Here is a 24,915-nt window from a genome sequence, read left to right on the forward strand (position 1 = left end):
TCGGCTGCTGGCCCCTTCAATGCCACGAACAGAGCTGCAACTTTATCTTCAGCATTCCAGTTGTTCGCTGCCGACGTCTTCTCAAATTGGAGCTTAAATACCTGGAATGGAACAGAACCATCAAACGTTGGAGATTTTACCTTCAGAGTAGACGTTGAAGTGATTGGACGGTTCAATTGTAACTCCTGAATCCGATCTTTCAAAGCATCCATCTCGGCCTCCACTTTACTTTGTCGTTCACTAACAGCCTCCAGCTGTGATAAGAATTTTGTTTCCTGTACATCCAGCTTTGTTGAGATACGCTCTTCTTGTGCTTCGAGCTGTAATGTTATGCGTGCCTCTTGTTCTTTTAGTTGTTCTGCAATTTGTGACGCCATGTGTGTTTTCTGTTCTTCCATCTTCGATGTTATTCGTGTCTCTTGGGATTCTATCTGTGATGACATATACGTTTTCTGTTCTTCTAGTTGAGATGACATATACGTTTTCTGTTCTTCTAGTTGAGATGACAATTGCGACGACATTGATGCTACTATATCATGTTCAAGTCTGTGCTGGTAACCGTCTGCGATGTTTCGTTTTTCTCTTCAACTTTTGTTGTCTCCTCGCCATCAAGGTGAAAGACATACTCTTCCACATCAATTCCTTCTGCTTCCATTGCCTCTCGTAGCCGTGCCTGAAGTTCGAGTTTAACGCCGCTTGTATTCAATCCACGGCTCTCCAACTCCTTCAGTTGCTGGATCTTTAATTCACTGAATTTTGCCATATCCTTGTTGTCTTCTGGAATTTATTCAACAATCCCACTTCTGACACCAATTGTAACGAATTTTCTGCAAACCTCTTATTTGCCCTTTTGCTAGGTTCGTATCGCTAAACTGTTGAATAAATAACTCCAATATTGAATAATGGAAAAAATGGCCTTCATTAAAATACTTCACAATAACACTCAAACTGTGCAACGAATAGCTTAATAACCCAACTGATAGCTTAAATGAAACTCCACTATTCAAAATAATACTGGTATTGCTCGCTAGATATCGTCTTAGTCGTAACTGCTTGACAACTCAAATCAAACTGAATGTCAGCGCCTCTACATCTGTCGCCTTTTATAATCTTTGGTTTCCTCGTTCGCATTTTTCTAGAATCTACTAGCATTGTCCATGAGCTCTCAAACTTCTCAGCTATAACTAAAATTGCACAATTTTATACATCTTTTAGGCGCTTCCAGAATCTACTAGTCAAGTAGCTCGCAAACTTCTCAGATATATGCATATGTTAGTGCATTGACTCTCCGCTGCTCGTATACGTACATGGTACATATGTGTAGACGCACTTATTTATTCGTTTATGTAGATAAATAATGATTGAATTATTGATGTGAATGTTTGTAGTTCACAGTCTCTCGCGCACACATAGGCGTATAAGTAAATGCATCTGTGTGTGACATCTCTCGGCTGCCTTATATATGTGTATACATGATTTGATTATTGACGTAAATATCGCTTAGCATGCCTTAGCATCGCCTTAGTGATGGTATAGCTTAGTGATGCTAATATCCGTGACAATATGTATGTATGCACGCCCGATGTATTCACTTACATAAGTACAGCATGTTTCTAGACTTTTCTTCTACGGATTTTTCTTTTGAAACCACGCTAGGTACATTCTTACATACATGTGTATATATGTATTTTGCATATACTGTACGCCTTAGGAATATTTTGCACAGAATTAAAAAAAAAAAACCCTACCTTTAAGTGCGTTAGCTTGCACTTTGTCCACTTCACTCGCAATTCTTTAGTTTTTATTTTAAAAATGCATTTTACGCATTTTGTCCACAGCACTTCTGTAATCTATTTGTGCACACAAATTCTTTTTTATCCACTCGCGCATGTATTACATTTCTGGCCAAATTTCCGGCACATTTAAAAAAATTTTCACTTTTGGCTCGATTTCTGTATGCGAACACGACCGTATTAAACTTTTTAATTTTCACTTTAGCAAAAATTTCACTATTTTTTTTTCCGTGCTAACAATCTTGGCTGAGCCCCCAATTTTGTGGTTCTTACCTCACTCAATCACGACTTCCAATCAAACAACACGACATAGTTTATCATTTAAACAATGTATTTTACATGAATTCGGATTATTACAGGTATTTGTTTAATTTTGATTAAATTATATTAAAGAACTTTTATGTTGAATAAATTTGACGATTTAGAAAGTGTTGAACGACCGACGAGTGAATAACGACTCAATTATATTCAATTCTATTCTATTTTCCCTACTCCTCGTTCGTATGACGCTTGCTCCACCGTAGTGTTGCCACGATGTCAGGATTAATTCCCATATTCAGATTTGATTTTATATACACATCTATTAAATTCTCTAGGATTTCGGGCAGAAAATATGTCAAACTAATAGGCCTGTAGTGTTTCGAATGAAGATGACTGGTTTTGCGCTTTTGGTAGGAAAACTACTCGAGCCGTTTTCCAAGATTGCGGGACGTGGTTCAGTTTTATACAACCCTCAAAGATTATTCTTAGCCATTCTATAATCGGTCCACCGGCCTTCTGCAGCATAGCTGGGAATATCCCATATGGGCCCTGCGATTTGAACATAGAAACCGTTTTTATTGCCCATTCACTTTTGGTATTTGTCACCAACCCTGGTACCTCTCGCTCCGTATTAGGACTGTAGACTTCTCCTGATGAGAAGTGTGTGTTAAGTAGTACCTCAGGGGACTCTTCACTATTGTGTCACCATTCCCCGTCGTCCTTTGTTATCAATCCCTGGACTGCATCTCTTTAGATATGACTTTCGTCAGTCTCGCCGTTTTGCTGGAGCATTTCTGTATTCGTTCCAGTAATTCTCGCTTTCCGCAACATTTGCCAGCTTAAATATATTTTTTACCTGCCCTCTAAGAAGACTCAGCCTCTTACTACACCATGGTGACTTCGCTTTCCCTTGAATCTTCTGATGAGGACAAGCTCTGTTGTACGCAGTTGTTGCACTTCTCCAAATCCTATACGGTGGCAACCTCTTTAGGCTACACTAGTCTTCCTGATACACATTTCTGAACCTGTAGACTACTCTGTAGTATGTAACAAAAAAGGGACTCACCTCTATCATTAATATCGTTCCGTCCCCATACGCTGTGATACGAATCCGCGCCTATGACAAGCGTATTTGTGAATTGGTTGCTTCCTATTTCTACTACTAATATGTTTCGAAAATTTGTAAGGAAGCAGTTAACGGATGTCAATTCGATTAGGGAGCAGTATGGCTGCGATTGCCAAACAATTTGTCAGTCGAACAAAGACCCCTGTGATTTAATCATGAGTTTACTCAAAATCGAATGCTTAAAGGCACAGTAGCTTCATTTTTTTAGTTGGACTTACAAACTGTATGCCGATTCCAAATAGGACCTGGTAATGTTACTGATTTTTGATATCTCTCATTGTGTTTACATATATCATTAACATAAACAGCAAAACTTTACAAAGCATTTTATAGAAAATTTTCAAACTTTATAATACAATCAAATTATATATGTATTTAAGATATTTTTGTAATACTTACACAGTTATATACATACAAATAAGTTAATCATTTTATTTCTCTTTTTTTATATCTTTAAGGCCAACTGCACAGGATGACTACAACGCATTTTGGCACGTCCTACGCATCGTCGGCTTTTGCTTATCCTTCGCCAACAGCTGTGCCAATCCGGTGGCTTTGTATTTTGTTAGCGGCGCCTTTCGCAAGCATTTCAATAGGTATTTGTTTATTCACTACAATGCAGACGCATGACAAACAAACAACTCTTGCCCAAACGGGGTAAGGATGTTACAAAAAATATGAACGAATATAAAAGTAAAAATTCGCAAAAAAAACAACAGTAAATTTAAATAAAACAAATTGCTAAAAAAAAATATTTGATAACAAAGTGAAGAAACATAAAAGGCCAAAATCTTTCTATTAGAATTTCTTAAAAATTAAAAATAATATGTATATAATCTTACAAAAGTTTGATGAGCTAACAAATACATAAATTTGCATCTAATAACGTAGTAAATATAAGCACATTACAAGGCTAGTTCGATACCAGGTGTTGTTATCCCGAGAGGCGAGACCTATCACAAATTGTAATCAATATCCTCTAACGAGAGTCCAAGGAAACTTGCAGTTTCAACATGGGTGGACCATAGTGAGAGGGGTGTTAGATGCGTTGGTTCCCCATTACAATTGAAGAGATGGTTGGTGTTATGTGGAAACACGTTGCGAGCAGGGCATAGATTGGGCATGTCGAGGTTATAGAGTTTACAGTACCCAGATCGAAGTTGAGCTAGAGTGGCGTGCGTCTGTCTGGGTAAAAAGCGTTGCTCTAGGGGTGTGTTCTCAGGTGCGGTATTTCTTCATAACGCTTACTGAGATGAGGTGGTGTTCTGGGGTCATAAGAAGACAGGCCGTAGCGGTTCTCAGAGCAGTGTTTCGGCAGACCTGCATTTTCTTCCAGTGAGTAACCTTTAGGCTTGGCGACAATATCGGGGACGCATAGCATGCAATCGGCCGGCCAATTGCTTCGTAAGTGGTAGTGAGCGTTTCTTTGCCTTTACCCTAAGCGCCGGCGGGAAGGGATTTCAGGATTTTATTACGGCTCTGGATTTCAGGTACAATTGCGGTTTTATGCTCACCAAAATGTAGATCCTGATCGAACGTCACACCCAATATTTTTGGTGTAAGACAGTAGGTAGCGTAATGCCAACGACATAGATGTCCAACCTGGTCGACATTTGCCGTGACCATGTTGTAAATAAGGTCGCCGATGATTTGTCGATGACAACGAAAAGTTCCGCGATGCAAAAAAAACTTGAGAGATCATGGAGATAGCTGTTTATTTTATTACTAAGCTTATCGTTGTATGGACATGTCGCCATTATACCTTCGGCGTAGGATACAATGATGACTCTTTCTGGTGGCGAAGGTAGCTTCACATGTAGAAGTTAAACAAATGCGGGGATAGGACACCACCCTGTGGCACCCCTTGTTTAATTCTTCTTTGTTTGGATGTTACCTTCTGAATTGAAATAGGGAAGCAGAATAGCTTCAAGTGTCTTGCCTAATGGCGATATGAGAGATATCGGACGATTCTCCTATGTTAGTTGGTTTCACAGGCATCATTAGTGGAACCACTCTGGCCATTTTCCATTTTTCGGGGATGGCGAAGGTGAACAGGGACAGGTTGAAGGTATGCGCTAGATAAGTAAACTCCTTTTTTAAGCATCGGCATGGATATGCCGTTTGGGCTTCTGCTTTAGATGGTTTAGCATGAACAATGACATATTTAACCGCTTTGGCGGTGATGGTATTTGAGGACGCGCTGTGGCAACAGTCGGGATAGGGAGGGCAGCAAAGGGATTGTCTGTATAAGTTTTGTAATCTTCCCACTTTCCTTTTTTAAATTGATGAAAACGCGTTTTTCATTAGTAATGAAATCGGCAGATCGCTCCAGCGAAAGGAGTATGGGTAGTTAGTCGGATGCCAATGTTATCATCAGCTGTCAGTTGACGCAGTTAACGAGTCCTGTGCTCACGATGTAAATGTCTAGCGAACTGTGGCAGCTTCCTACCAAACGTGTGGGGCGTCCCAGTTTATCGTGCAGAACGTCGTTTCTTCTATTTGATCCGCCGTCGTCTCACCCCTGACTGTGGGTCAAAATGCCACACATCGTGGTGGGCACTGAAATCGGCTAGGATAATTTTACTTTCGCCAGTAAGTAGTGCGCTAATGTCAGGGCAGTATCCACTAGGACAACTGGTGACAGGTGGTATGTGGATGTTGATGACTTTCAAATTTGCATCGCCTGACTGGACAGATATGCCTTGGCATTCCAGGACACTGTCCCTACGGCCAGTGGCGTACCTAGGGTGGGGAAGAGGGGCGGTCGCCCCGGGCGCAATGATTTGGGGTCGGCAAGCCGACTTTCGCTGTTCCGTAAGATGAAGAAATGATACTCGAAAAAAATTTTTTTACACCAAATTTTTTTTTTTACTGAGAAATCGAGTTTTACATTCATAGAAATATTACATCAACATTGGATCTCAATTTTTAATAGAAAATGAATCTTTTATCTGATGTATGTTATCTTGAAACATTACAATCTTAAAATTTTTTCTCTTACACAATTAAAAAACTCAAAAGTTAACTTTTTTAGCTTTAATCTCTGCAAAGCTACATATTATATCCTCGTTATCCAACATTGCAGCAGTTTTATTTTCGATCGAAAGAATTGCAAGATTTGTTAATCTACTTTGACTCATGGCTGATCTAAAGTAAAATTTGATCACTTTGAGTTTGCTGAATGATATTTCACAGGAAGCAACTGACACAGAAATTGTTAGTAATATTTGCAAAGCTGTCGCTAATGTTTTGTAAGAGTCTCGTCCCATTGACGAAATATATAACAGAAGTTGTTCAGGCGAGAATCCAATTTCCTCTTCGTTTTTCTTCGCTCTTTTCAGTAAGAGTAGGACGTCTTGAATATCGTTGAACAATCCTTCGTTGTATAAGTCATCTGGATAAAACACTGCAAGTTTCTGGCATTTTTCTTTTATTTTGAGAAGCTTATCTTTGTATGAGTCTCTGGGAAGATGTATTATTTTTTCCAAGTCACAAAGAAATCCAAAACGTTCTTCGAGCTTCTTCAAATTTGTGAAACGTGTAGATATTTCCATCGAAAGTTTATTCAAAATTTCAATCAAAGATTGTCGCATTTCTTCTTCTGAATTCAATCCAGCATCTTCAAATATCTCTCCTGGCACATTTCGCTTTTTTCAAATTCTCCTGATGGTACTCACACGCCACTCGTTACATTTTTCTTTAGCCTTGCAAATAGCACGGTCGCACAAGTCAATTCTCCAATCAATCAGTTTGTCTGTCAATATCTGCAGTTGTTCCAGTACATGAGTGAAACTGATTCCTTTTTCTTGTAACCGTTTCTGAACCCTATCAAATGATATGAGAATTTCTGCCCAAAAAAACAAAAGAGCGACGAAATCGAATGTTTCCAAAGCATTGATAACTAACGCAGCATCTTCTCTGGTATCAATATTTTCAGTGACCGTATCCCTCAAGTGTTCCAGCGCTAAGATGACTTCGTCCAATTGTGTTGATACTGGCTTTACAGCTTCAGCTTCCGAACTCCACCTGGTTTTACAATGCCTTTGACCGTTATATTCACGTATTTTTTAAGAACGTCCCATCTGTGGGTGCACGAGGAGAAATAAGCAGGGATGCACCTTAACGTTAAGCTAATCGTTTATCAAAAAATTTCCACCGTTTCCGTTGAAACACTTCGAAATATTATCGATAAAGAAATTATCAAGATAAATTGTATCTCGTTTTTAACCGAAACGAAAAGCTTTCGATAACGTTAAAAACGTTAACGAAAACTTGATACTTTATGTTTGAATTATGCTGGCAATGCTATAGCCATGGTGAAGCCGTAAGGTGGCAACAACGAGCGCACATACACACACAAACTCTATGTAATTTGTTTGTGTAATTCGTTGGTGGTAATGTCAAAAATACTCTGAGAAATGTTCGTACTGTCAAAATTCATGAGAAAAGTTGCAATCAGCTTGGATAATGCTTTCACCTTTAATGACTCCGCCATCAATCAGCTTTGCCAGCATAGTTTGAAATTAATAATCAACATAAACGATTTGATTTCGTTTTGATATGGCAGAAAACGAAACGAAATCATTTCGTTAATTTGACGATCTTAACGTTAATAAACGAAACCAAATGACTTCGTTGAAATGACTTCGTTTCGTTTATTAACGTTGATTATCGTAACGAAATGATATCGTTTCGTTGGTTAAGCATGCCTGGAAATAAGTAAAGAGACGCTGTATTGTTCCAAAAAATGTTACTGCGCGCACATTGACGTGGGCTGCATGTACTCCAACCAAATTGAGTGAATGGCTATCACAAGGAACGAAAACAGCTTGTTGATTCAGGTCGACGATTCTCTGCTGGACTCTTGTATAGATACCGGTCATTGTTGGTGCATTGTCATACGACTGACCTCTGCAATATTTCAGGATCAATCCATCTTCGTCTAGTTTGTTCGTAATAGCTTCAGTTACTCGTTCTGCTGTTTTGACTTTTAAAGGTATAAAATCAATGAAGGCGTCCCTGATTTTGACTGAATTTGGTTTAACTTCGACAAATCTGATAATTTGAGGCATCTGTTCTTCATGTGCGGAAGCCGGAGTTGAATCGAACATAAAACTGTAATATTTCGCATTTTTACACTGGGAAATGAGAAATTCACGCACTTTGTTCCCCATCAGAACGATACGTTAATTTTGAATCTTAGGAGAAAAATATGATATGCATCCTGGTTGCGAAGAAATGCGTTCGAAGTGAGATTTCATGACAGGATCAAATTCGGCCAAATATGTCAGCAGAGCCAGGAAATTTCCAGGATTCTAATCATCAATTGACTCGCGGTATCCTCTCAGAGCCAAATTTTGCTGAGCAATATGGCGTTGTAAATCATCATCGATACCTCCACCTTGATTCAGAGTTCGTGCTAATTCTTTCCATTCTAAGAAAGCTGAATGGTTAGTAGGGCCATTTTCATGATCTTGGACACGTGGATTAAGTTTACGCCACGATGAAAACCCCGAAGCATTGGTAAAGTTACTCTGACTGCTCTGACAATTCTTCTGTGGGACCAAGATGCAACAAAAACAAAATAAAGTATTTTTGATGGGAGAAAAACACATCCAGGTGCGAGTGATCTGTTCACCATTTTTCAAAGTTTTCTCGAACCAAATTTTGGATAAAGATCGTCCGGTACCATCCTATGGAAATTTTGCATCAATATTTTGAAGTTTGCTTGTGCCTTGTCTAACCAACAAATTGCGAAAAGATGTATCGATTTTATCCGGCCGAGGTCCTACATCTTGTGTAAAAGTAGCAGTTGAACCACTTGCATTTGGACTCTTGTCATCTTCTTCAGGATCACATCGGTTAACATCATTTGCAGGATCACTCCAAGGAATATTATCTTCAGGGAGATGTGAGGAAATATCATGTCCATCGGTGGTTCCACATACGTTTGAAAAATGTTTCTCCGATTTTTGTTCAATATTATTATTGACTTCATCTGCATCCTTATCGAATTCGATGCCGGTTTCCCCAGCTGAAGTCGAGTCCTCACTCGAAGAAGTAGGACTTTGTGCAATGGTTCCTTTTTTAATGAAAGCTTCCATCAAGTTTTTTGACCTCGCGGAATTCTGCAGTTTCTGCTTTTTCATTTTTCGAAACTGCGCACCACTGGGTTTATTCCTCTTCATTTTATTCTGTTTTTATTAGATTTATCTGAAACCGAAACATATCGAAATTATTCATCATATTGTAACGAATTTAGTGCAATTCCCATTATTATAACTTTTTACTTTCGTTCGAATATCTAAACTGTTGAATAAATAACTCCACTATTCAATAATTCAAAATGGCCATTATTAATAACACTTCTACTGCTCGATAGATAGCGTGCTTAAATCAAACTGAATTGTCGTGCCTCGACTGTTGCTGCTTGTATACTGGTTGATTTCCTCGTTGACGTATTTCTAGGCGCTTCTATTTCTAGGATTTACTAGTTAGTTAGCAGCTATACATTTCTCAGCTATAACTACAGATGCACGATTTTATAGTTTCTCTCACAGCCCATGCGCGTGTATATGTGAGTGATTCTTGCACAAATGATTGCATACTTTTGGGAGTATCTCAGATATATGCATGTGTTTGTGCGGTACTCTCCGCTGCTTGTATGGACATATATATAGCCATAATGATTGATTTATTGATGTGCATACAAGTCACTACTTAGTGTTGGCTTAGAGATGATAGTATCCCTCAGTGTTGCTAATATTCGTCACAATATTATGTTATTAATGATAAGAAAAACTATCTGAAAAAAATTGCAAAGTTCCAAAGAGATAAATATATTTTATGCACAACAAGCTTGTAATGAGCTGGAAATACCACCTAAAAATGCAGGTTATGTTAGTTCATAATATAAAACAACAGAGTAATTAGTTCCAACATCAGCCGCCTCATCACCCATAATGTAAAACGAACGGCTGCCGGAACTCAATACCTATCGCTGTCGCGTTATGAATAACATAACCTCATTTTTCAGGTGACTCTTCAGATTAGTCACAGACTTTGTTGTGAAAGAAATATAAAACATTACTGGTAATACAAGAAGTCACGAAGAAATTTGTGATTTGATACGAAGCGTGCCCTTGTTTTAAAATTCAAATCACTGGTAAAGCACAATTCACATGTTAACAATACCTCACTGTATTACAATATTATGTAACATTGTGGCCACGAGAGAATATCAAACCGTTCGAAACTATTGAAAGTATTGTTTATTGATAATGAAATAAAGCATGAAAATTGTAGAAAATTATCTGGAAAGGTCTTACGGAACTTAGTCTACGGAGTTTGTAAAATGAGAAAGGTGTAAAACAATATATGGGTGGGGGCGGGAAATCATCCATCGCTCCGGGCGCTCAATATTCTAGGTACGCCACTGCCTACGGCCGATGTAGGGATCAAATATATTGTATTGCACTGAGTGGTGGGTGATAAATGTGAAACCGCCTCCATTTCTACTCTCGCTATCTTTTCTGTGGACGTTATACCCAGAGCAGGTCTGCAAAGCAGATATTGCCGTGAGTTTAGACTCTTGGATCGCAGCAATGCGAATGTTGTGCCGCTTCTTTAAATCGACTATCTCCGTGATCTTCCCAATTAACCCGTTACAGCCTAACTGCAGTATTCTGAAGTGCAACGGGGGAGACGTCACTCTAGGGGTAGTTGACGTCGCTGAGACCAGAAAATCTGACACCGTAGAAGGAAGGAAGGTTCCACAAAAGATAGGTAAACGTTAAAGGGACGGGCTTTGAGGTCTACCTCAGAACATCCCGAGCGGTGAAACAATCCTTTACATGTGACACACTGACAATTTTTGGGAGGGAGGAAAGAAATTATAAGGGGTTACAAAGAAATAACAGTCTTTGGTCGGGAAAAATCCCTAATCGCTCCGGTACATAGAACCGGCTGCCTTGGTAAGCGATTGCTTCCTTTTGATTATATTCCATACAACGCTTATTACAACAATATGTCAGTTAATCGAAATCAATGAACATTTTTTTTTGACTTGACATTCTTCTGCTGTGCGAATTGGTTTAATTCAGTTTGCCTCCACCTTTAATAGATTCTACTTGGTACTTCGATTGTTTGAAAATTTTTGATTTAAATTTTGCTTCCGATCCATGATTCAATATACTAGACAGGTGAAGTCAATCACCCCTATTCTGCATTTCGATTACGTTCCCGTTCTACGCTCAGCTTTAATCGAAGTTGGGTATTCTGCATTACGACGGAATTGTAACGAGAAGAAGAAGAGCAAATGATTTTTCGAAATCAGTTGTTTGTACGGAATGTGTTAACATTGGAACAAAATAAATAAAGAAAATTTGTAAAAAACACTGAAAAACATTTATATTTTATTATCCACGCCATTTTGTACAAACAAAAAGTAATAAAATTTATTGCTTGTATTTTTTTGAGTGAAGTGCTTTCACAATTGTAAGTGTGTTTTTGTCGTTTTTTTGGCGAATTCCCTGCCGTGCCCACCAAGTTTTGTTAAAACGGATTCCTGCACGAACATAGTTGACATTTTCTGAATTTTATGGATGCTAGCTCATCGCACTATCCTAAAATACTTTATAAAGATTTATTTATTCTTTCCGCAAGGATTGTTTACGTTTTCGCTGCACCTTCCTCTACTCCGGCAGCTTGCTTTGGCATATAACTGGACCCAACGAACAGACACAAATTATAGCTGTCTGTTATAATGGAATCAATAGCCGCGCATTATTTGTGGAGTTGGAAAGCAACGCATACGAAAATGGCCAGGCGAGAATGGAAAAGCAAATATTGCGAAATTTGTGTAATCCATTTGAGATGAGTGACGAATTGTAAGAAATTGAACTTAAAAGTGGCAAAGTTTAATGACTTATTTTCTTATTTAGTTTCAAAAAAACTTTCGACTTAATAAGGATGCTTTCAAGTATGTGTTAGAAACTTTTGTGGGGCAAATTCGTCCAAGGACTTCGGCACCGATATCTGCCCTTAATATTGTAGTAGCTGATTTGAGATTTTTTGCAGAAGGCAGTTACCAGCATGGAATAGGGGCGGATTATAATGTAGGAATGGGAGAGTCAACAGTGTCAAAGTCACTGTCTACGTTTCTGGATGTAATGCAACCAAAATTATGCCCTCAGTGGATAACATTTGAACAAAGTGAAGAGGAGAAAATACAAGCGAAGCAAGAATTTTATGCGAAGGCTGGCTTCTAAGGAGTCATCATATCCCGCTTTGTTGCCATTAAATTAGCCATTGTCTCATACTAAACTTGTGTTGGATACATATAAAAAAAAGGACGTGTGGCACTCGGGGAGTTCCGCGGTAAAGCTATTGCATATTATCAACTTATGCAATTATAATATTTATGCAACATTTTGTTTTCTTTGATATTAATTCAAGTTTTGTCTTTGATATTAATTCAAGTTAACCTTTTTAAGCGTGGTGACCGATAAGAAAACAATTTTTTTACTTTTATTGAATAAATGAGAAGTTAATATTTAACTTTCACTTTAACTTTAACTTTATTTTTAACTTTAACTTTAACTTTCACTTTAACTTTAACTTTATTTTTAACTTTAACTTTAACTTTCACTTTAACTTTAACATTCACTTTAACTTTAACTTTAACTTTATTTTTAACTTTAATTTTAACTTTAACATTCACTTTAACTTTAATTTTAACTTTACCTTTAACTTTAACTTTGACTTTAACTTTAACTTTAACTTTAACTTTAACTTTAACTTTAACCTTAACTTTAACTTTCATTTTAACTTTAACTTTGACTTTAACTTTAACTTTAACTTTAACCTTAACTTTAACTTTAACTTGGACTTTAACTTGAACTTTCATTTTAACTTTAACTTTAACTTTATTTTTAACTTTAACTTTCGCTTTAACATAAACATTCACTTTAACTTTAACTTTAAGTTTGACTTTAACTTTAACTTTAACCTTAACTTTAACTTTGACTTTGACTTTAACTTTCATTTTAACTTTAACTTTAACTTTATTTTTAACTTTAACTTTCGCTTTAACATAAACATTCACTTTAACTTTAACTTTAACTTTGACTTTAACTTTGACTTTAACTTTAACTTTAACTTTAACTTCAAATTTAACTTTAACTTTGTTTTTAACTTTAACTTTCGCTTTAACTTTAACATTCACTTTAACTTTAACTTTCACTTTAACTTTAACATTCACTTTAACTTTATTTTTATACTCAGTTGAGCAGAGCTCACAGAGTATATTAAGTTTGATTGGATAACGGTTGGTTGTACATATATAAAGGAATCGAGATAGATATAGACTTTCATATATCAAAATAATCAGGATCGAAAAAAAATTTGATTGAGCCATGTCCGTCCGTCCGTCCGTCCGTCCGTCCGCCCGTCCGTCCGTTAACACGATAACTTGAGTAAATTTTGAGGTATCTTGATGAAATTTGGTATGTAGGTTCCTGAGCACTCATCTCAGATCGCTATTTAAAATGAACGATATCGGACTATAACCACGCCCACTTTTTCGATATCGAAAATTTCGAAAAACCGAAAAAGTGCGATAATTCATTACAAAAGACAGATAAAGCGACGAAACTTGGTAGATGAGTTGAACTTATGACGCAGAATAGAAAATTAGTAAAATTTTGGACAATGGGCGTGGCACCGCCCACTTTTAAAAGAAGGTAATTTAAAACTTTTGCAAGCTGTAATTTGGCAGTCGTTGAAGATATCATGATGAAATTTGGCAGGAACGTTACTCCTATTACTATATGTACGCTTAATAAAAATTAGCAAAATCGGAGAAGGACCACGCTCACTTTTAAAAAAAATTTTTTTTTAAAGTAAAATTTTAACAAAAAATTGAATATCTTTACAGTATACAAGTAAATTATGTCAACATTCAACTCCAGTAATGATACGGTGCAACAAAATACAAAAATAAAAGAAAATTTCAAAATGGACGTGGCTCCGCCCTTTTTCATTTAATTTGTCTAGGATACTTTTAACGCCATAAGTCGAACAAAAATTAACCAATCCTTTTGAAATTTGGTACGGGCATATATTTTATGACGTTAACTGTTTTCTGTGAAAATGGGCCGAATCGGTTGATGCCGTCCGTCTGTCCTTCCGCATGGCCGTTAACACGATAACTTGAGCAAAAATCGACATATCTTTAATGAACTTAGTTCACGTGCTTACTTGAACTCACTTTATCTTAGTATGAAAAACGAACGAAATCCGACTATGACCACGCCCACTTTTTCGATATCGAAAATTACGAAAAATTAAAAAAATGCCATAATTCTATACTAAATACGAAAAAAGGGATGAAACATGGTAAGGTAATTGGATTGTTTGATTGACGCGAAATATAACTTTAGAAAAAACTTTATAAAATGGTTGTGACACCTACCATATTATGTAGAAGAAAATGAAAAAGTTCTGCAGGGCGAAATAAAAAACCCTTAAAATCTTGGCAGGTATTACATATATAAATAAATTAGCGGTATCCAACAGATAATGTTCTGGGTCACCCTGGACAACGCCTTCACATATACAACTACCACCACTCCCTTTTAAAACTCTCATTAATGCCTTTAATTTGATACCCACATCGTACAAACTCATTCTAGAGTCACCCCTTTATGGCGATATCTCGAAAAGGCGTCCACCTATAGAACTAAGCCCCACGCCCTTGTAAAATACTCTTTAACACCTTTCATTTGATACACATATCGCACAAACAAAGTCTAGAGTCACCCCTGGTCCACCTTTATTGCGATACCTCGAAAAGGCGTCCACCTATAGAACTAAGGCCCACTCCCTTTTAAAAATACTCATTAACACCTTTCATTTGATACACATATCGCACAAACAAAGTCTAGAGTCACCCCTGGCCCACCTTTATGGCGATATCTCGAAACGGCGTCCACCTATGGAACTAAGGATTACTCCCTTTTAAAAAACTCATTAACACCTTTCTTTTGATACCCATATTGTACAAACAAATTCTAGGGTCACCCCTGCTCCACCTTTATGGCGATATCTCGAAACGGCGTCCACCTATGGAACTAAAGATTACTCCCTTTTAAAATACTCATTAACACCTTTCTTTTGATACCCATATTGTACAAACAAATTCTAGGGTCACCCCTGGTCCACCTTTATGGCGATATCTCGAATATGCGACCACCTATACAACAACCACCACTCCCTTTTAAAACCCTCATTAATACCTTTAATTTGATACCCATATCGTACAAACACATTCTAGAGTCACCCCTGGTCCACCTTTGTGGCGATATTTCGAAACGGCATCCACCTATAGAACTAAGGCCCACTCCCTTTTAAAATACTCATTAACACCATTCGTTTGATACCCATATCGTACAAACGCATTCTAGAGTCAACCCTGATCCACCTTTATGGCTATATCCCTAAATGGCGTCCACCTATAGAACTATGGCCCACTCCCTCATAAAATACTCTTTAATGCCTTTAACTTTGACTTTAACTTTAACTTTCATTTTAACTTTAACTTTATTTTTAACTTTAACTTTAACTTTCGCTTTAACATAAACATTCACTTTAACTTTAACTTTGACTTTAACTTTAACTTTAACTTTAACTTTAACTTTAACTTTAACTTTAACTTCAACTTTAACTTTAACTTTATTTTTAACTTTAACTTTAACTTTCGCTTTAACTTTAACATTCACTTTAACCTTAACTTTATGATCCGGGGTGGGCGTGAGCTTAGCACCTGCTAACAAGCCAACCTAATATAAACGCACGCAAGTCATTTTCTATCAAAAATGTCTCATGCACATACAACTTGTATGAGAGCAACTCAAATTGAATCTGCTGCGTGAAAACCTAACTCGATTTCCAATTTTTCTTCTGCGTGACATTTAGATTTGACGTTTGCACACATGCTTTACATTGTCGCAATGCATGCTTATTTGGGTTAGGGCAAAAAACACCGGTTGTTTGCGTGCGCTAAAAAAACGCAGTGCGGTTTTATTAGGTTGGCTTGTAAGCGACCATATATGTATACGATAAGCGATAGCACAATGGCTACTTCGTGAAAATCAACGACAGCTCTTTTAGTTTGATTTCGATGGTCGTACGGTGAGGAATTGTCGCACGCGCGCTTAAAACAGAGTACCAAAGAGTGCGTGTGACACGTGTTAACCGTTCAAGCATTGAAATCAAACTAAATAAATAATTGATTTTGCTTTCGTGCTCGCTACGCGTTCATGTTTACTAACACATTCTCAATTTGGTAACCGTGTAAATGTAGTGGTGCCCACCGCTGTTTATGATAGAGATCCAATTTTATGTATTTGGCCTGTTGCTAACATCGAAGCTTTACGAACCTTTTCGAGCCTTTTCGGATCTTTTTTGACAAATATCCGTTACGTTTTATTTGATTTAGGCGCCAAGCCCGCGATAAAATCTATGCAATAGCTTAAAAACCATCACCATCAAGCCTTTTACGTTTCTCAACAAATTTTACTTACATTTTTGTTAAAATTCTGTTATAAATTTATAAAAAAACAAGTAAGGAAGGTTAAGTTCGGGTGTAACCGAACATTACATACTCAGTTGAGAGCTATGGTGGCAACATAAGGGAAAATAACCATGTAGGAAAATGAACCGAGGGTAACCCTGACATGTGTATCAAATGAAAGGTATTAAAGAGTATTTTAAGAGCGACTGGGCCATAGTTCTATAGGTGGACGCCATTTAGGGATATCGCCATAAAGGTGGATCAGGGTTGACTCTAGAATTTGTTTGTACGATATGGGTATCAAATGAAAGGTGTTAATGAGTATTTTAAAAGGGAGTGATCCTTATTTCCATAGGTGGACGCCGTTTCGTGATATCGCCATAAAGGGGACCAGGGGTGACTCTAGAATGCGTTTGTACTATATGGGTATCAAATGAAAGGTGTTAATGAGTATTTTAAGAGGGCGAGGGCCTTAGTTCTATATGTGGACGCCTTTTCGAGATATCGCCATAAAGGTGGACCAGGGGTGACTCTAGAATTTGTTTGCACTATATGGGTATCAAGTGAAAGGTGTTAATGAGTATTTTAAAAGGGAGTGGGCCTTAGTTCTATAGGTGGACGCCTTTTCGGAATATCGTTATAAAAGTGGACCAGGGTTGACTCTAGAATGCGTTTGTACAATATGGGTATCAAACGAAAGGTGTTAATAAGTGTTTTAAAAGGGAGTGGGCCTTAGTTCTATGGGTGGACGCCTTTTCGGGATATCGCCATAAACGTGGACCAGGGGTGACTCTAGAATGCGTTTGTACAATATGGGTATCAAATGAAAGGTGTTAATGAGTATTTTAAAAGGACGTGGGCCTTAGTTCTATAGGTGGACGCCTTTTCGAGATATCGCCATAAAGGTGGACCAGTGGTGACTCTAGAATTCGTTTGTACGATATGGGTATCAAATGAAAGGTGTTAATGATTATTTTAAAAGGGAGTGGGCCTTAGTTCCATAGGTGGATGCCTTTTCGAGATATCGCCATAAAGGTGGGCCAGGGGTGACTCTAGAATTATTTTGTACGATATGGGTATCAAATGAAAGGTGTTAATGAGTATTTTAAAAAGGAGTGGGCCTTAGTTTTATATATGGACGCCTTTTCGAGATATCGCTATAAACGTGGACCAGGGGTGACTCTAGAATGTGTTTGTACGATATGGGTATCAAATTAAAGGTATTAATGAGGATTTTAAAAGGGAGTGGCCCTTAGTTGTATATGCGAAGGCGTTTTCGAGATATCGACCAAAATGTGGACCAGGGCGATCCAGAACTTCATCTGTCGGGTACCGCTAATTTATTTATATATGTAATACGACGAACAGTATTCCTTCCAAGATCCCAAGGGCTTTTGATTTCGCCCTGCAAAACTTTTTCATTTTCTTCTACTTAATATGGTAGGTGTCACACCCATTTTACCAAGTTTTTTTCTAAAGTTATATTTTGCGTCAACAGACCAATACAATTACCATGTTTCATCCCTTTTTTTCGTATTTGGTATATAATTATGGCATTTTTTTCATTTTTCGTAATTTTCGATATCGAAAAATTGGGCGTGGTCATAGTCGGATTTCGGCCATTTTTTACACCAATACGAAGTGAGTTCAGATAAGTACGTGAACTGAGTTTAGTAAAGATATATCGATTTTTCCTCAAGTTATCGTGTTAAATGCCGAGCGGAAGGACAGACGGTCGACTGTGTATAAAAACTGGGCGCGGCTTCAACCGATTTCGCCCTTTTTCACAGAAAACAGTTATCGTCCTAGAATCTAAGCCTCTACCAAATTTCACAAGGATTGGTAAATTTTTGTTCGACTTATGGCATTAAAAGTATCCTAGTCAAATTAAATGAAAAGGGCGAGCCACGCCCATTTTGAAATTTTCTTTTATTTTTGTATTTTGTTGCACCATATCATTACTGGAGTTGAATGTTGGCATAATTTACTTATATACTGTAAAGATATTAACTTTTCTTTTAAAATTTGAATTTAAAAAATTTTTTTTTTTAAAAGTGGGCGTGGTCGTTCTCCGATTTTGCTAATTTTTAGTAAGCAGACATATAGCAATAAAAGTAACGTTCCTGTCAAATTTCATCATGATATTTTCAACGACTGCCAAATAACAGCTTGCAACACTTCTAAATTACCTTCTTTTAAAAGTGGGCGATGCCACGCCCATTGTCCAAAATTTTACCATTTTTCTATTCTGCGTCACAAGTTCAACTTACCTACCAAGTTTCATCGCTTAATCCGTATTTGGTAATGAATTATCGCACTTTTCCTATTTTTCGAAATTTTCGATATCGAAAAAGTGGGCGTGGTTATTGTCCGATATCGTTCATTTTAAATAGCGATCTGAGATGAGTGCCCAGGAACCTATATACCAAACTTCATCAAGATACCTCAAAATTTACTCAAGTTATCGTGTTAACGGACAGACGGACGGACGGACGGACGGACATGGCTAAATCGAATTTTTTTTCGATACTGATGATTTTGATATGTGGAAGTCTATATCTATCTCGATTCCTTTATACCTGTACTACCAACCGTTATCCAATCAAAGTTAATATACTCTGTGAGCTTTGCTCAACTGAGTATAATAAAAAGGAAATATTTTTCCGCCACCAAGTTTGCAACTTAGAAAAACGGAACTAGGATCGAAATGCAGAATACACAAAATCGAACGATTCGAAGTTGGATCGAAAGAGATTGGAACACAGAATACCAAAGTTGCCAAATCGAAAAAACTCCAATCCAAGTCTAAATGCAGAGTAGGAGTGAATATTACAAAATGGAGCCACGTTTGAAAATACTCGCCCTCATAAATTTAAGTGTTGTTTCTTGATTTGTCTGCATCGTGTCTTTCAGAGACAAGAAGTAATGCACAGGAAAAATCGCCCGCCTCAATCTCCGCTATTTTCTTTTAGCATATAAAATAAGGCCCGATGGAAGAATTACTTGATTTTTTTGGCGTTTATTCCGAGGCCATCAGAATTAAGAAGCTCTTTAGAGGAAATTATTAATTTTTGGTCAGCGAAACGGAATTGCTGGATCTTTAAAGAATCTCATGAAATACTTCCAGCCTTGTGATTTAACATGCAGACGTTGTTCCGATCTTCTCTATCCATTCGCCGGCCCATACCATTGATCGCGAGCTCACCATTTCATTCGTCTTATTTTCTCTCCCCTCTGCTCTCTCAGGTTTATCTTCTCTATGTCTCTATCTTTTTCGTTATACTGTAGATTTACTGCCTTCTTCTCTTACTATTTCTTTTCATTCTTTTATATAGGTCTTAGTCTAACTATTACGCTTAATCTGGTCTTTATAATGTTCTTAGTCTTCCTACTAAGCTCTTATTCCTACTTTTCCTTTATTTTTTATTCCCCCTTTTCCTCTTGTTCCCTTTTCTCTATACTTTTCCGACTTTCCACCAATTTCCTCCATTTTTATACTCAGCTGAGCGGAGCTCACAGAGTATATTAACTTTGTTCGCATAACGGTAATCCGTAACGGCATAAACTAATCGAGACAGGCATAGACTTCTATATATCAAATTGATCTGGGTGAAAAAAGAAATTCATTTAGCCATGTCCGTCCGTCCGTCCGTCTGTCCGTCTGTCCGTCCGTCTGTAAACACGATAACTTGAGTAAATTTTGAGGTATCTTGATGAAATTTGGTATGTGGGTTCCGGGCGCTCGTCATATCTATTTAAAACGAACGAAATCGGACTACAACCACGCCCACTTTTTCGATATCGAAAATTTCGAAAAACCGAAAAAGTGCGATAATTCATTACCAAAGATGGGTAAAGCGATGAAGCTTGGTAGGTGCGTTGACCTTATGACGCAAAACAGAAAATTAGTAAATTTTTGGACAATGGGCGTGGCACCGCCCACTTTTAAAAGAAGGTAATTTAAAAGTTTTGCAAGGTGTAATTTCGCAGTCGTTGAAGATATCATGATGAAATTTGGCAGGCACGTTTCTCCTATTACTATATGTGCGCTAAATAAAAATTTGCAAAATCGGATGACGAACACGCCCACTTTTAAAAAAAAATTTTTTTAAAGTCAAATTTTAACAAAAAATTTTAAATCTTTACAGTATATAAGTAAATTATGCCAACATTCAACTCCAGTAATGATATGGTGCAACCAAATACAAAAATAAAACAAAATTTCAAAATGGGCGTGGCTCCGCCCTTTTTCATTTGATTCGTCTAGAATACTTTTAAGGCCATAAGTCGAACTAAAATTTACCAATCCTTGCGAAATTTGGTGTGTGTATAGATTCTATGACGGTAACTGTTTTTAGTGAAAATGGGCGAAATCTGTTGAAGTCACGGCCAGTTTTTATACACAGTCGACCGTCTGTCCTTCCGCTCGGCCGTTAACACGATAACTTGAGCAAAAATCGATATATCTTAACTAAACTTAGTTCACGCACTTATCTGAAATCACTTTGTCTTGGTATAAATATGGCCGAAATCCGACTATGACCACGCCCACTTTTGCGGTATTGAAAATTACGAAAAATGAAAAAAATGTCATAATTCTGTACCAAAAATGAAAAAAGAGATGAAACATGGTAATTGGATTGGTTTATTGATGCAAAATTTAACTTTAGAAAAAGCTTTGTAAAATGGGTGTGACACCTACCATATTAAGTAGAATAAAATGAAAAAGTTCTGCAGGCTGAAATAAAAAACCCTTGAAATCTTGGCAGGAATACTGTCCCTGGTATTATATATATAAATAAATTAGCGATACCCGACAGATGATGTTCGGGGTGACCGTGATCCACATTTCGGCCGATATCTCGAAAACGCCTTCACATATACAACTAAGCGCCACTCCCTTTTAAAACCCTCATTAATACCTCTAATTTGGTACCCATATCGTATAAACACATTATAAAGTCACCCCTGTTCCACCTTTATGGTGATATCTCGAAAAGGCGTCCACCCATAGAACTAAGGCCCACTCCCTTTTAATATACTCATTAACACCTTTCATTTTATACACATATCGTCCAAACACATTCTAGAGTCAACCCTGGTCCACCCTTATTGAGATGTCTCGCAAAGGCACCACCGGACTCAATTCAAGATTTTCATGTTCTTACTTTTTTGTTCTTGAAACACGACCGACCTGTTCTCAAAACAACAACCTTGTTCTTGAACTGACACCATTTTCTTGAAAAGAGAACGGCTGGTCTTAAAACATGAACAAATGTTCTATTAATGAGAACAATGTTCTTAAATTAAGAACAATGTTCTTAAATTAAGTTCAAGTAAAAAGAAAGGGTAAAATTCGTTTGTACTACAATGTTAAATAAAACATTTGGCGCAAGCTATCAAGCAGTCGTAGTGGCCCAGCGGTTATGATGTTGTGGTTGTGATCGCGTGGCGCGAGTTCGATCACCGGCAAACTATAAAATTTTTTAAAGCAATTTTTTAACTTTTATTTTTCGTTCAATTGTTTTTCCATTCACTTATGCACAGATAATTCTCAAACTTGTTATGAAATGTTTTAAGTATATATGCAGATTACATCTGCAAATAAGAATAATTTCTTAATAAGAGAAACATAAGAAAAATGCATATTATGCATTTTCTCTTAAATTTTTGGACTGTAATAAACATTTTTTTGTTATAAATATTTTTTATTTATGACAAAAAAATTATTATTAATAAAAAATAAATGGGTACTTATTAAAAAAAATAATTTCCCCTCCCATCAATTAGCAAGCCCAAACCGTTCTTGAATTGAGAACGAAAACTGTTAAATCGACCACACATCGTTCTCGAAGCGTGAGAACGAAAAATCTTATTTTAAGCACAAGTAGTGCTTGAAATGAGGACAGAAGGTTCACACATCAATGCCAAACTGGTCATAAAATACGAACGGTGTGCTTAGAAAAACTGTTCTTGAAACAAGCCCATCGGTCATAAGTTAAGAAAAAACGTACTTAACAAACTTTTGTCAACGAATGTTCTTAATTTTGAACTTGTTTCGTTCGTTTTAGAACGATTTTTTCTCTGAGTGTATAGAACTAAGGCCCACTACGTTTTAAACAATCATTAACACCTTTCATTTGATACCCATATCGTACAACACACATTCTAGAGTCACCCTTGGTCCACCTTTATGGCGATATCCTTAAATTGCGTCCACCTATAGAACTATGGCGCACTCCCTTTTAAAATACTCTTTAATACCTTCCATTTGAAACCAATGTCATGCAAACACTTTCCAGAGTTACCGTAGGTTCATTTTGCTAAATTATTATTTTCCCTTATTTTGTCTCCAAAGCTCTCAACTGAGTATGTAATGTTCGGTTACACCAGAACTTAGTCGTCCTTACTTTTTCTATCGATTAAATTTTTCCAATATATAAACATATTGAGCTAGGCTTTGTTCCGCACATTTCATCACAAAAGTAAGGAAAGAGTAGCAAATTTGTCTATTACCCTAAAATTCATGGCCGGATTAGCGGGGCGTCAAACTTTTAGTGCTTTGCTGCTGACTTCACCTGTCTGGTTTTATTCCGTCATGTTCTAGTCTTAAAATTTTGAATAGAATATGTAAATATTCATATTAGGGGTACGCAGTCACTCACATTCACGTCGACACAATATAATACCAAAAGCTCCCTAATACTGTTTTCACACAGAAACTTAATGATCTCATTTCACCTGCTAATGAAATCGTAGATTTTTTGCTTTCACACAGAAGTAACTGCTCGATTAGTATGAAGCATGAGACAGACAATCATGGCGGAACGATACAAGGTGGGAGTATGGTGACATACCTACAAACAAAAAAAATTCCATGTACTTCTAAATTCGAAATTAAAATGTCAAAATCGTACTGCGCCGGTAGTTGATGTATCAAATCAAATAAAAAAGGTTATAATCAGCTATTCGATGCGGCCACCTTGTATCGTTCCGCCATGCAGACAATGACATTTGCTTTGAAAACTAAGAAGCGGAAACGGAAGCGGAACGCTGCCAACAGAGTTGCATTGTGCTTTTGACTTCATTAGACATTCGATTAGCTACTAATGAAATAATAATAGATTCGAATTTTGTAGGGAAGATTGAGCTCAATAAGTGTCTTAATGTAGAAAACTGCCTTTATTATTCAATAAGCCGTCTGTGTGAAAACAGTATAAAGGCATTCGGGTTACCTGTCACTCGCTGAAGTGAACAAATATTATTAAATGATAGGAATTTTGGTTCACATGAGAAAAAAGTACTCATCGTGTTATACATAATTTGACCTTAAGCTTCAAACCATTAGTTTGACCTAACCTACATTTTCTCAATTAACTACTAAGCTTTTCACGTTATTTATTTTTTTTTAGTAATTCAGTCTACTGATTACAAATCTTACAGACTAGAATAATTATTTGTTAAATAATATTTGAGCTTCTTAATTAATTTATGAATTTAACATTCTCAATTAAATATTGTAAATAAAACAAGCTTGAACATATTAAAACTCACATTTAAATCTACCACTTCGGAATATTTTTTACAAAGACGAACACATCTTGTAATAGGCTCATTCATCGAGTAGTTGGTTCTACTAAATGGGTCGACAAACAGATGAACTTCGCTGAATCTATATAAGGCAAAATTCGTGATAACTTTATGCACTCTTTCAATTTTTTCGGAATATACATCGTTATATGGATTCCATATAAGAGAACAATATTCGAGGCGACTTCGTACGAGAGCAGTATATAAAGATTTTATGGTATAAGGGTCTTTAAAATCCCGAGCATTCCTTTGAATAAAGCCTACCATTGCAAATGATTTGGACACAATGAAATCAATGTGCTTACTGAACGAGAGATTTGTGTCGAATCACTCCTAAATCTTTGATGTCGGAACAACGAGTGAGAACATTGTTGTTCAACTGATAATTGTACAGAAGTACATTAGTCTTCCTTGTGAAAGGTACGACAAAACATTTGTTGATATTTAAATATAGGTGATTTGATGTACACCAAATCTCAAAAGTACTCAAATCAGATTGTAGATTTATGCTATCAGAGATACTATTGATTTAAAATAAAACACAAAACCAAAAAATTAGAAAAATCTAAAAA

At 36.9% G+C, this 24,915-nt stretch overlaps 1 protein-coding gene across 2 annotated transcripts in view; it reads left to right on the forward strand.

Annotated features, from left to right (window-relative positions):
• CCHa1-R (CCHamide-1 receptor) overlaps positions 1 to 24,915 on the forward strand; it is a 331,052-nt gene that overhangs the window by 256,414 nt on the left and 49,723 nt on the right. For both annotated transcript variants that reach the window (XM_067772690.1, XM_067772689.1), the window contains exon 7: positions 3,639 to 3,776. In XM_067772690.1, coding sequence (XP_067628791.1) covers positions 3,639 to 3,776 — 138 coding nt within the window. The remainder of the gene's footprint in view (positions 1 to 3,638; positions 3,777 to 24,915) is intronic.

The sequence above is a fragment of the Eurosta solidaginis genome, chromosome 3 (assembly GCF_040869045.1).
Source record: "Eurosta solidaginis isolate ZX-2024a chromosome 3, ASM4086904v1, whole genome shotgun sequence".
Classification (NCBI taxonomy): Eukaryota; Metazoa; Arthropoda; class Insecta; order Diptera; family Tephritidae; genus Eurosta; species Eurosta solidaginis.